This window comes from Bombus fervidus, chromosome 3 (genome assembly GCF_041682495.2).
Source record: "Bombus fervidus isolate BK054 chromosome 3, iyBomFerv1, whole genome shotgun sequence".
Taxonomy (NCBI): Eukaryota; Metazoa; Arthropoda; class Insecta; order Hymenoptera; family Apidae; genus Bombus; species Bombus fervidus.
Window position 1 is genome coordinate 19,946,054 of NC_091519.1, and position 14,518 is coordinate 19,960,571.

The 14,518-nt window shown below is 43.7% G+C and overlaps 1 protein-coding gene and 1 long non-coding RNA gene across 2 annotated transcripts in view; one reads left to right on the forward strand and one right to left on the reverse strand.

The window, feature by feature from the left end:
• Window positions 1–14,518, forward strand: part of N (neurogenic locus Notch protein) — a 182,219-nt gene that overhangs the window by 24,123 nt on the left and 143,578 nt on the right. The window contains exon 2 of the mRNA XM_072000845.2: window positions 7,770–7,848. Within this exon, the coding sequence (XP_071856946.1) occupies window positions 7,770–7,848 (79 nt within the window). The remainder of the gene's footprint in view (window positions 1–7,769; window positions 7,849–14,518) is intronic.
• LOC139985944 (uncharacterized) lies at window positions 6,771–7,923 on the reverse strand. The gene is made up of 2 exons (XR_011799529.1): window positions 7,133–7,923; window positions 6,771–7,099 (listed from the first exon to the last, which is right to left on the reverse strand). It is a non-coding gene; the product is annotated as an uncharacterized lncRNA (long non-coding RNA).

Genomic DNA, 14,518 nt, shown 5'->3' on the forward strand with positions numbered 1-14,518 from the left:
TTCCGAAATAATCGCACGGAAGCGATAAAGAGGTGAGAAGGAAAAGGATTAGACGCGTTATTACGGGATAGTCGATAGACCCCGTTCGATAGGGTGCACGATCTGTTATACGCCCGAAAGGCTTACAGGGTTAAATCGTACGTCCGATGGAAGAGCGACGCTCGAAAAAAATTCACTCCGAGATCACGATCACATTTCGTTGTATCGCATCTCACGGGACACGAACGTGTTCGACGATCTTTCCACACGCTTCTCGATCGCGCTGTCAAGACGGTCGATCGAGCTGGTCGAAAGGATCGCCTCCTACACGCCATCGAACGAAATTTACGTGTCTGCCGAACTACCAACGCAACGCCGCGCGCCTCGACCGATTCACGCGTCAGATAACCGTGAAAGACGATTTGTTTTCCTATCGGTGGCGCGGCAAAAGCCACGTGGTAGGCGTTCGAATCGTCGCGCTGCGTTTTAACATCCATTTTTTACGCGACATTTTCTACCACGTACTTGAGTAGCCGATTTAAAGTCGTCCAGGTCGTCTGGACTTCTTTTTCTTTCAAAGTCTAATAATTCGAAAGAACGAATACTTTCGTCGAAATGTCCTTCGGGTCGGTACCCTTTTCTCACGAGGAGATATCCGATGTGGGACTACAGTACGTATATGGTGAGCGCGATACGTTGCAGCTTAGACACGTTCTCAGCGAATAAAGCAAAATAGCTCTCAGAGAATAAACGAGCGAGTAAAATTCACGAGTGAAGCACGTAATCTTCGGTATTCTGCGTTTGTACGCAAAGGGTGAGCGAAGCGATCGCAAACGCAACGGCAAGACACACGGTGCTCGTTTGCATCGCAATGGCGACACTTCCGCATGAAGCGATTATCGTTCGGTTAAATTACTATTATTGGTCTACGATCACGCGTCTTCCGAATCATGCTGTAACAGGATATCGTCGTGTAGCTGAACCGGTCGCGCGATCTACAAAGTCTGCGACTAAAAAACGTTTCCTCGTTCATACAGCGATCTATTTCTAGTTCGAATTTGGTTCTACGGGCGAGGATAACGAACGAGTTCGATCAACCGTGTCCGATGGAAACGCGGCAGAGTGAAGAGAAGAGGTAACACGGGTGTTGACTTTTTACTCAGTTTCCGTCGGTAGTAACGATTATCAACGATTCATGGCCGCGGTAATTGGTCGTACATAGTAATATTTTGAACGGTGCGAAATCGTCACCGTGAAATGCGCATTATCAGGAAGCTAGTACCGGATTAGGCGGAAAGTAGCTTAGCTTTCTCTCAATGCCGATGCACGAGCGAAGCAACGATTCACGGTTACACAGAATGGTGCGCTTGTAGCCGCGTCTTAGTGCTCTGATTTCTTAGAAGCGATACCCAGGGTCGGCAGTGAGCCTTAATGGGTTATCATCTATCACGTTCCATATTTTGCGCTATATCGCTTAGCAAGGTTAGTCGACCGATCGTCGTTAATTTATCGGAGGAGAAGTAACGAAGCACCTGTGCGTACACAGCTTAAACGTGTCTTCGCTCTCTTAAAAGATAGTTATCGTTGCACCGTGGATGTTTCAATTTTTCATCCGTCGATGATGTTTTCTCACAACGCGAAAATATCGCGTTATTTTCAGTTACCGTAACAAGATGAGGATACTGCGCGATACATACACACGCACGCACACATATATATATATATATATAATTTAAAAGAAATTGTCACGATGATAGATTCGCGCGTAATGAAATAACGAGATTTTCGACTCGTTGTATTTCGTTTGATTTACGACCGTTATACGACTAGGATTCTAGCTATTAATTTAACATTGAATAATTTCACCGGAGAAAAAAAGGAAAAGAACGCGTGTTCTTCTGTATGACGCGGTAATGTTTGTAAACGATAATGCGAATTGCTCGTCTTAACTCATCTAGACGCGGTATCGAGCCGATTAAACGTGGAACAATTTGCCGGAATTACCGGATAACGGATCGATGATTTATCATCGTCTTGCGTTTGTATCGTATTGCCGATATTTTCAACGATCCTTCGTGCCAACCACAAACTATCGTAAATCAATCAACGTTACTTTAAACTATAGACTAGTTTACGTTTCATTGGTTTTTCTTAAACTGCTTACACTGCCGGAGTAAATTAAGAGGTACTCGAGATATACAAAGTTTATGACTAATGAATCGCGAGATAAAAAAATATATCAATTTTGATACCTGTCCGCTTACACGTATATACGCGTTAGGTTTGCGAACTGTGAATAAAATTTCTGTAGGTCGTTGAAACACACCGTATGTGAATAGCCTTGGCGGATTTTCTTGTCAGGCTCGTTCATTCATGCAGCCTACGGTGAATCAACCGGGTTGAATAGTATCGATGACGCAAAGGTTCAAATGTTCGTTCATTGCAAGGCGAATCTCGCATTCACCGAGGAATGCAAGGTGTTCTTCGTTCAGCTGGTTACGAGAACTAGTCTGAGAAACTTTTCTCTTTTCGCATCGCGTGCCTGTTCCGGGAACGCTTACCAATTGCGATACCGAGCGACATCGTCGCGTCTTCTACGCTCGAAAACTCCGTTCCTCTCTCTTCTTCTCTCGTTATTACCTCGCGTCGCGTCGGCGTAAATTTCTGATCCTTGTTCAGCAACATAGTCCTACGATGTTCGCTATTGGCTCATGTTTAACATTTCAAAGGCGCTACACCGTTTCGTAACTCGATGTTTCCTCGGTCGTACGAAATAAAATGCGATGCTCGCTGTATGCGATGGCTATCTGTTAAATTTATTGGAAAATTTAAACAAATTTTACCTTATTTTAATAAGGCACGCACACGATGCGAATATGCTCGATATTGGAAATTCTAAAGCGACGGCCTTCTCGAGCGTCGTTGAGTTACGAGTAGTCCAAGCGAATCTTCCACGTGTTAATAAGCAGGGTTGAGTGGTACGTGGTATCTCGCACCTGAACAATTCTTTCGCAACCAAGGGTCGTTCATACTGTTGCGCTACGCTGTGCTGCGCTGCGCTGTGAAACTGACACGAGGAGGGCAAATCTGTGTAAATCAAGTCGGTATCGTATAATCGTATCGTATAATCGTATCGTACCGCTGCGCTGTTCCGATATGCGCGCACGTTGCAACCGATTACGTAATTCGCGAGGTCGTGACTCCCACTACCCACCTCTATTAATGTATACACTATACATGTATACGCTGTACACATCTACCAGATGTACGTATACCAACGTATCGCAAATATGTGCATAAATTTCAATTGAATTTGTGAAAGGATCGGACGATGCTGGTCTTGATATAAAATTCACGCTTTAATCATTTCCAAATGAAGACGTAATACGAATCGACGACTGCTCTTATTCCATTTTATCAATATAATTTTACTTTTGGATAGTCACATAAAATTGTTATTGCCGTCGTTGCGCAACTATCGACAAACGATATCGCAAGGGCCAAGTTATTTAGGAACAAGTTAGGAACAAGTCGCTATATATTTCTACGACATATAACAGATTTATGTCATATTTTAAAATCAGTTTCAGTATTTTCTAGTACAACGATATCCAAATAATTATTGTTCGATAGTAAACTGAGAACGATCTTAACTTTAGTTCCTAGAATAGCATTAAGAGCATGCCCGCTTCGCTTCTGATTTATACGTAGGTGGTTGGAGTGGAGTTCGCGAATCTCGCAAGACTTGTCGTGGCGAGTAGCGCGGAATCCTCGCCCACGCTGATTGGCAGTACATCCCTCTTTGTCCAAGTTCCTCCTCCAAGAGGAAATAGAATACACACGTCTTGTACGAAGAACGAGAAAGAGAAAAATATATTCTTCTCTTCGCTCTTCTTCGAGAGGACTCGAGATAACGTACGCTTCGGCGGCATTGACATCGGCCGTTACCGCCGATGTAACGCACACGAGATTCGATTCTAGATTTCAATTAGCTTCATCCCATTGACGAAGAATATTTCTCGGAACGATCACTCGGTAAACCTAATGCGATAAGAACGTTCACGGTTGGAGATCCAAAATCAATAACGGATATCACTTCCGTCTGCCACTTTCGAACGATTCGTGCTAAATTTTAGAGATTAATTTACATTAATTTGTCTCTAGTCTCCTTTACAATAAACACGTCTATATTGATAAATTAAAATTTCATTTCGAATCAAACATCCAAAAGGCGTTCATCGACCATTGCATCAAATTCAACTCTTGCATCGAGAATAAAAAATACTCTACCACATACTTACGACTCACGGGATGGTTCAATATACGACGTGTTACGTTTAGAAATATATCGCGAATTCTTTGGCGGAAAGTTAAAGTTGCCAAGGAGATCGCTACCGTGGAACTCTATCGTCTATACGTTTGTCCTCTTTTTACTTTCGCGACAATTTGCACGGAGGTTTCGTTATTAGCACGGGCGCGAATTAATTTCGCGGACAAGCAGGAAGGAAGGCGTAATTCAACAGTGGCTTTCTACTGGCGATGCAATTTACTCTGCAATTGAAATAATTAAAGCCATTTTTTCCCCCTCGAGCAGTGCAGATCATTGTGCGAGTGTATTTTCAGTCAGAAGAGGAAACGCTTGACTAGTTACGACATCCTAACGACTGAATTTTCGCTTGTTCGTGCTTGCTTCGAGCGAGATTCGGTTGCGTTCGTTGTCGAACTACTTCTCATTTCTTCCTTTGCCTGTTACAATTATTTTTGCAATTTACAATTTCATTTTTCTATCCTAATCTCCTTTTTTTTTTTCGCTGCAGCATTTTTTTATCATCTCAACACTAAACATTCTGCATAATATCGTAATATAATTTCATCCATTTGAATCATCTTACGACCGCACAAAATTGATCGTTCCATTACCTCCGAGGTAAAAATTTACTTCACATACGTTTCCGTTCGCTCGAAAGAACACGAAGCGTCGAATTAACAGTGGTTTGCTGCTAATCAGGCTGTTTCGTGGACGGAAATTCCGAGGAATCGTACTAAAGACACTCGTCCTACATAGAAATTACGATGGTGGACCGCGTTAGGACGAACGTGTGCAGTATACACGCGAGTGCGTCAACGTTAGTAAAACGGAGTCGCGAACCGACAGAGGAAACAGAGGAAACGGAGGATTTGTCACGAAGGCAGTTTGGTTTAACTGATCTCATCCGTCTTGTCGCGGACGTTGCGACGCGACGCTCTGCTACTTGTCTTCGTCGTTGTCACGACGAGATCCGAGTGTCGGTGCTTCATTGTGATTGCGATGACTCGGCTTTACTCTCGACCCTTTTGTCTTTCTCAAAGTGAATTGAATCGTCTCGTCGATCCCAACTGGCCAATGATTCCGCACTTTTAATACCTGAACCTGACTCCTACGAGTTGTTGATCCCAAGCACATTCGTTTCTTCGTTTTATTTTTCTAATGCAACAGAATAGAATTACTGCATATAACGTAGTCATATGTTGCAAAGGAAATACATACATATGTAATTCGTTATATTAACAAAAAAGGAGTATTAAAATAATTGTGTACGAAAATACCTTTTGTTTAAAGTTTAAAGCAATATTTTCGCTTTAATCTTACAAGTCTTACGATCTTGGATCGATTTCGCGATACATCTATAGTTCCTTGTTTTACATCGTACACGGTATGGCATAATAGTTGGAATACCCGGCAGAATCTTGCGAACTCTAAGAGCACGCGTTTTCACCGATGTGACGCGAATGTGTGACGGCACGTGATTGCGCGTGGATCTACCTAACTCGAGAAATGTATGCCATTAAGATGACATTTACAAACGTTAGGACGACTTTCCGCGTCCCACGCGATACTATAAACTACGAACAGTCCTCGTCGTTATGTCACGTTCATTCTTCTCTTAATATCTTTCTTTTTTATGCAGATCGATGAAGTCCCGTGTCTACAGCTTTTTAGTTCACCAAACTTTACGAAACGTTTTCTTCGTTCGTTATTCACGACCAAATTTATGACCTTATTCGTTTAACCTAATCTTTCCGAAATTATTCGGACTTTTAAACGCAAAGTGTTGAAATTGATACGAGTAACAAGCGTTTCTAGCGACGATACTTCTAATCATAAAATTGTCCGAAGTAACGAATCTTAGCTATGCTCTAAATTACGTTGTATTTCTTTCAGTGCGCAAAAATCACAATGCCATGGTCCGTAATTAAATTATATCACACGTACAGCCAAACTTTCAATAAGTTAACGTTTAAAACATTAATTTAGCTAAGTAAAAAACTAGCTAGATTATAAGCTAGATGAGAGATGTTGCGTTATATCGTGTAAGATTGTAAGACGAAAGGTCATGTAGAACGTAGGCAAAGGGAATCTCGTAGGGCTTCGTAGTTGGCTGATAAAACATAAGCCCATCAACTTGGTTACCTTCCTACCTTTCTTTCTACATATGTTAAGCAGTTATTTATTTGCTACGTTAGCATAGCTGTGCTTGTGTGTGCATTAGCCGGTCCCGTGTAAGTAAGTACTTTATGCGGGGCACGTTAATCGACTTTTAAACACACGTTTTCTGAACGCGTGATTTAGCACGAACGTTATTCGAGATTCGACATTAATGGTTCCAACGAAAAGGAATATATTAAAGCTAAGATATACAAATGCATGCAGGGGTAGAATATCGCGCAGCTCCTTGCACAACAGGCAAGCAACGCGCTAGGTGCTTAACTATGCTAACACGAGCAGAGTAATTGTATCGGTTCGTCTACTCTTGTTATATACTTTTCATACGTTGTATTTATATTATACATTTCAACGAATCTTTGTAACGCGCTATTTCTTTTCTCTGTCTGAAAATTCCGATTACTCCAACTGGAAGTGATAATTCATCTTTTGACAGAAATTCGTAAAAAACGATTATCTTTGTCTAGTCTAATCTTGGAAAATGTACGGCAGTGCTTGATAGCGAATGTTAGAGATGCAACGAGCTTCTATGCGATACACGTATTTACGTTTCGGAATAAAATAATACATCCTGAAAGGAAGATGTAAGAAGGGAATATGCTGGCATATAAGTGAAACGAAATGGATTTCTTTTTTCTTTTTTTTTTTTTTTTTTCGATTCCGTTATACTCGTATTAGGAAAGTTCTCTTGTTTAATCTCTGTCCGATTCTCTGTCGTGCACGTGCAACAGTTTGACTCGTGTGAAATTATTCGAGGCAATGGCCGAGCAGGATGCGCGCGGATAATTTCACCGATCCCTTTTCTCTAGTTCGGTCGCGTTTACACCCGAACTGGTAAGGATCTCTGATATTTTCGCTCCCTTAAAGGTACCACCTTCTCTTTCACTCCCTCGTCCTATCCTTATCTCGCTGTATTCTTCAAGAAGGGATACACGAAAGTTCACTTTGTACGGCGTGTCAAAGGTTCCCTCGAGGATCCACGGTAACCATCGCCGCCTTCTGCGTTCTCCAACTGGCCTTTAATTACTTACACTTACACCCACGCTATAAGCGAACTCGAAGCGTTCGCACCAGAAGGGAAATCGTAGATCTTGGACGAGCATTTTATCTTTTCACATAGATTTACATAGATCTTGCTGCCTCTCGGAAGGTGAATCGAAAGAAACGATACGTTACACCGAACCAAATTTACTCGAGAAGAAATATTTCTGTACCACCCTGCCTATTCGAAGAGTTAAGATTGTTTCTTAACGATCGAAACGTCTTACTATTTACAAATAATTACTCGCTTTTTCTACTATTTCAGGTTTCGTGTCGTGTTCGCCGAGCCCCTGCAAAAACGAAGGAGTTTGCGTATCATCACCACGCGGCGAGTCGCATTGCAAGTGAGTGCACATATTCCCTCATTCTCGTTATCGTAATATACGAATCGAACGGTTTTGTCGTTTGATGCGCGTGCGAAGGAACGATGCACGAGAGACGACCGGGTTCGGTTGCTCTGCGATCGACGAACCAAGTCGTTATTCGATGATCCATTCGATCGATGATCGAACAAAGAAGGAATAAGAGGGGGCGTCCGAAGGGAGTGTAAGATAGAGAAGGCGAAGTCGAGAGAACCGGACGTTTCTCCGCCTCCCACGCGCCAAGGAAATACGAGGAAAAGAGAAGCGCTTTAAGAAAGATAAGACAAGAAAACGAATAATCGGGAATTTATGAAACAGATACAGACGTGTTTGCAATTTTCTATTCAATTTGCTACATTTTTTTTTTTTTTTTTTTATTTGTTTCACTATTTCGAGGTACGGCATTATTTATGTTTGTAAATTTTGACCTGTACGATATTTGTAAGATCTTAAATTGACACCTAATGAACGCATTCACGTATATACAAGCACAATTTATGATAGTTGCTCGATCAGTTTTCCTTTTGCCTTTCTTCCTTCTTTTGAGAAAACGTTACGTTTTGCATCGACAGTACGTAATATCGAGAGAATAACAGTAGACGGAACGAGAGATGGGTCGGGGTTCGGTAATAGCGTCCAGTAATAGTCGTCAGTCGTGACCCGGCAACACGTGTAAATTACCTTTATCAAACTTTCGTAGATTCCATTTTTGTATCGGTCAGTTCGATGCCTCTGTTGCTTCAACGTGTAGCTGTCCTATCGTACCATTCGCGATTATGCGAATGAGAACAGTTTTAGGGAATTGGGAGTGTATCGGGCGAAATACACGACCTTTACATTCGAAGAAATACGTAGAAATTTTGTTATCCTTCACGATTATGTGGAATCGTATCGCTTTTGTTTTCGAAACATCTCATCGTACATTAGCCTTTAGACAGGTACTACAAATCTTATCATTTTGTTACATTTCATTTCGGTAACAAAAACATTTAATCTCCAAATATAATTGGTCTGTTTGTAATTGCTTTACTTAGCGTTCATCTAAGATCGGTATTTGTTCGAATTCGGTATTTCATTGTTTGACAAAAGTACACGCTAGATAATCCTTTTCCAATATTAATAACAAAATATCGATATTTCATTGTGAATTTGTCTAATACAGTATAATTGAAGCGTGTATTCAAGAAAATACTGTTTTTAATTATAGATGATCAATGCTTATAAATTCTTAGCACTGCCTGCTTAATATTATATTATCACAGAATATAGGGAAATGGTTGTCGACCACACGCCGTATTCCATTATCAAGTACATAATTTCAATCGCGGTTATATTCTCTCACTTTACGGAGCCCTTAAAATGGCCATGATCCGATACAATAAAAAATTTAGCTAGTGTCACTTGACAATACGCTGAATTAAGATTACCGCTAACGAATTGAGGATTTTGTACAATGGAGCAAAAACCATCCCTCGTGCGATCACATTCGCACACACACGTACATCCGTGTATCCATATGTTCGATGTATCCAAAAATTCACACGTGTCCCTGCACGAACGAGTCGCACGCGTATATCTACTCGCGCATAGAACATTCACTCGTATAGTTACATGTTTACGTGGATGAACTTACACGTGCGCTTAAACGTATAGTTTGGAGAGAGGACACGTGTGTCGGCACGCGACCCCTATAGATTTCCCATTGCAAGTGAGCATCTCCTGATATACGTACATAGAAAGGGGTACGTTTACGCAGAACAATAATATTGTTTTCCCACTTTGGTATTTTGCTTCCGTTTCCCTTGGTATCGATCGGACTGACATTTCATCTTTCATCTTCCGAACTTCCAGATTATACACCTTCTACGTGTTACTATACGAAATGAAAATAGAATTGCACATTTCCATCTTCTTCGAACGTCACGATTCTTCTCGCGGGTCCTTCCATTTGTACATGCAACAGCATCTAGAGCTCGGGCACACTACGAATCGATTAGTACCATTAGCAGCGATCATTGGCATCTGTCCTACCGGGAAATGTTGTCTCCACCACCGAGTTCTCTCTCTCTCTTTCTCCGACACGTTGTCTCCCGAACGATGTACACCACGTTGTAGATAGATGGCGCGTATGGTAAATATATTTTCTAGCGACGTTTAATATCGCCACGTAAAAGTTTGATCGATCGTACGTGATATTATATAAAATAAACAGATAAATCTCGGAATGGAAGCTCGAAACCTTTGTTCCACGAAACGAATGGAGCCCGAGGAGACACGACACGATCGACAGACGAGATGACGAAGGTTAGGGCGCGCTGTCAAAATACCCGCCCCTTACGTTCGCGAGTAGGTATCCCGCGGAGGAGACTGCGCCATACGCTCAAAGGCATTTCGTTTTCTTGGACCGTGCGTGTTGTACAGGTGCACACACTCGAACCAAACGTCGGACGACAAAGCACGCGTGTGGACGTACAATTTACTCGCGGTCATGCCGATACACGACGCCCTATCACTAACGTTCATCGGATATTGTATACCCATCGACTTTTTCCACTTTTACGTCTCGGAGGTCGGTACGCATTAACGAAGAAACGATGCACATCGAGAGTCTAATTTATTTTCCAATTATCCCGGCTTGCACGACCATTTTCGACGTGTCCTCGCTTCTTCGCTGTTGAACGAATCTAAAGTTGAACGATCGGAAGGAAGCAGCTGTGCATGTCGAGTCGGATCGATCTTGTATCGACGCGAACGTTCGTACATACGTTTGCGTCTATTTCGCGAGCGCGACGTCCCTCTCTTTCTCTCTCTCTCTCTATATATTTGCATTACCGATCACCCAGATATTGAGCACCTCTGAACGAATAACTCGATGCCCGCGGGGCCTTGGATCGTGCGCGTTCGGCTGCGATCGAGGGTCCTCGTAGAGATGCCAGCAGCGAGACACAGAGGGGACGAATTGGGCCCAGGAGCGAGAGAATGCAGGCTATACGCGTGGAAAGACGAAGGGAATCAGGCTACGTAAGAGAGAAAGCGAGAGAGAAGGAACGCGAACGCGGAGAAGGGTTGGGCGAATGGTACATGGAACGAAAGAGAGAGAGGGGACACTCTGTTCCCACGCCCGCCGCGCATGCGCCGAGCATCCTGGCCCCTCGTAGGCCCCCTCGGTTCCCTCCGCAAGTAATCGGTTCTCTTGCACTTCCACTTCTCCTCTCTCTTACCAGCGCACCGGATCGAACGTACGCTACTCTCTTCGTTCTTCTGCGGCCTCGTACCTCTTTCTCCCGCATTGATTATTCTCTCTTCCTCCTGCCTATCCTCTCTGTATCTCTCTCTTGCCCCCGTTCTCCCACTCTCTTTTTCTTCCTAACGTTCTCCGTCTCTCGCTCCTCCCTTCAGACATCCGCATACAGATTCAAGCGCGGACGTCTGCTGCTCTTTCTCTCCGCCACGTTCTTCCACCGTACGTCTCGTCCGCGAACAATATTCCTTTCCACCACTTGTCTCAGCGGCGCGACGCTGCGCGACGTCCAGCTCCCTCGCCTGTTAACGTTCACCTTCTCCTTCCACTTCTTTCGCCTATCGATAAGCTGCTCTAATTATCTCCGACCTGTTTGTCAGCGGACGTCGCCGATCAAAAGTGACATCGGTCTCGATTGAACGCGCCGCGCAGTTTTGTCCCGTGTTGCTTTCTTCTTCTCCTCCTTTTCTTGGTTTCCTGGTTTTTTACGATATTTCGCGACACGACCGTCCATTTTTCCCCGCAAACGATTGCCGATCGAGGATAGGAAGATCGTCACAGCGTAACCAACGAACTTTTACGTTTAATCTCTACGTTTTATCCAGCTTACGTAGTCGTCAATTATGTAATCTATCGATCGTAGGTCTACTTAAGGTTCTTTGAAAATTCTACGCGATAAAAAAGTTACCGAAGGCTAACGATATTTCATCTACGAGCAGAGAAACTTGTACGTACTTGAGAAATTTCCTTGTCTGAAAACGAACCTAATACCGATATTTCACTTGCTTACGAGACTAGATTTCTTTTAACGCCTTCAATCTAGCACTCTTAAAGCGATTGCTTTCGACAGACATCATCGCCCATACGTACAATAATACGTACAATACAATTCCTGGAATAAGCGTTGAACGCAGGAAACGATCCAACGAATATTTGTAGAAGAGACCGCAGAGATCGTGGTCCACGATGGAAGCGAAGGCAAGATCCAGAGTCTTTAGGAAGGCAAATTTGAAAGAAACGCAAGACCGCGGCGCAGAATAAGAGAGAGCGGTTCGCGGGATGTTTGCAGAACCTGCAGAACCCTTCGGAACGTGTTATTTGCGAATACCTACGAGACGGTTTGACTCGTTCTCGTGAGAAGGCGAGTCGTAAGATGCTCTGTCTGTAACTATTTCCACCTAAGGGTAACAAGAGCCAACAGAGAGCTCGATAAACTATATAAACTATAAACCGATAGAGCTGTCGGTCGCTTGGCTCGCGCATCTGCGTGCAATCGCGCCAGCCAGGAGGTCTGTTCGTTTTAGCGTAACAAACAACGTTCACGGTTTGGATTTGCGCAAGTATTAGTTCCGCAAAAAATACTATTATTTCGCGTTGCCTAGATCGTCTTGGTTGTAGAAACGAGACGATGGCGTCTCTCGTTCCAAACCTCTATTTCCTTCGAGATACGTGCCCTGGAGCCATTGGAAAATCTTGTCGTTGCCACAGCTGTACATGCTCTAGAAGATTTGTTTATTATTCGCTGTTAGTCAGACTGTGGTGGTACTTGGATGGAGCTGCCTGGCGCGCATGGTGGTTCCAACGTATCCCGTACGCTGCGCCGTACACGTTGCTGTCCCGGACATAGAAAAGTTTCCTCCTTGTTAGTGGCTATAGTAGACGTCGATGGCGTCGTTCACGGTGCGCATAACGAAGGCGCAACAAACAAAACCGTTCTACCGTCGCACCGACGTGCTGATTGCCAGCGCGAATATTGTCGTACAGTAATGGGTTTGTTCGAAGAAACTCATCGACAGCAAGATTGGTAGGCTCTATGCAGGCGGACGAAAAAATCATTATTTAGCGCCAATTAGAAACGAACGTCTAACGCTTCGAACGACTGGCGTGATTCTCTCTTTTGTCTTTTTCATTCTATGAACCGACACGTTGCTTTCTCAAACTTGGCTTTCCTGCACGTATCGAACGACTTTGATGCGCCTCTTCGAGGTACGTATATTGTTCGAAGCGTGTGTACACGTACGACGTGTATGTAGAACGTATCTCGAAAATTGCTGTTTAAATTAATAAGCCGTTTCGAAGCGAACCGATATTTCTTACTACTGCACTTACTCGATTTGTAACTTGTTCGAAATTCTTGGTAAACGTGCCATTTCGAACGTCGATAGGCTTTGAACTTTTAAAATTTCAACGAGTCTCGATAGATTCCGAAGCATCGAAAGCTTGTTGGATATTCGATAAAATTTTCCACCGGAGCCTTCCTCGAGGAAAGAAAAATCCATAGAATTCCAGTTAAGAGAAGAATTTAAACGATCGCTATCGTTAGAGACTAATTTCGCGCAATTAAAACCCACAGCTGACCGATTCAGGCGTCCAAAGTACCGTTGTTCGGCGTTCAGCGATGGTTTTTTCGACTCGAGCACGATCACTCGGTTAATACGAAAGCATCGCCGCACCAAGATAAATCTCACCCTTCCGTTCCCGAGTATAGCCATACCGTATCGGCTGTCTCCGTTCCTCGTAAGTACTGCGCTACGGTAGCCACGGCCTCGTGTCTCGCCTTTTATAAATCCGCACGCCCTGCACCTCCAAACGTCCGTTACATCGCTCAAGGTACAAGGTACAAGCGGTCAGTACGTATTTACAAGGTTTTTACCTTAGACGCGTACCGTCCGTACACACACGGGACGGGACACGATACGAACGGTTTTCGAGCGTATACACGTACGGTATATAGAAATCGGCGTGGCTCGAGGGCGAGGGCGAGCGGACTGGCGCAAAGAGCGGCAAGAGAGAAGGATCGGCTCTTAATTACGATCGGTGCGCGCGTGTGCAGCGGACCCGAACGAGAAAAGTATCTAGTGCCTCTCCTTTCTTGCGAGCCACGCGAATTTTATTCCTGTCGTCGTACCGCATACATGCATGGTATTAATGACTCGTGTCGTGGTATACCGATGCGATGTGCTGCTATCTCGCAGGATCGGTTGTTTCGCAGATAGAACCTCGCGATCGAAGATTAAGAAGTTTAAGCACGCGATTTATTACTGGCCGCTATGAACCTGAATGAGTGATTAAGCGACGCGTTAAATAGGATTCCAGCGTGCGGGGTGTTCCTACGTATCGTTTCTAAACGAGAAACTCTAGCGAAGGATTGCGACGACAAGCGCGACTATTATCCTTCTCTGCGTCCCGTCGCTTCGATTCGCTTCGTTCGGCATTGCGAATATGAAATTCTTTGCCGAATAACCAACGGCAGAAATATTCACCGATGAAACTGTAAATTACGTAGGTATAGCGACGCGTGGTACACGTTCCGAGAAAGAAACGGAGCGTACCCGTTGGAAAAAATATCGTTAGATAGCACGCGTTTCATTCTTTTCTACTGTTACACGTGTCGCGTGAAAAATATTATAA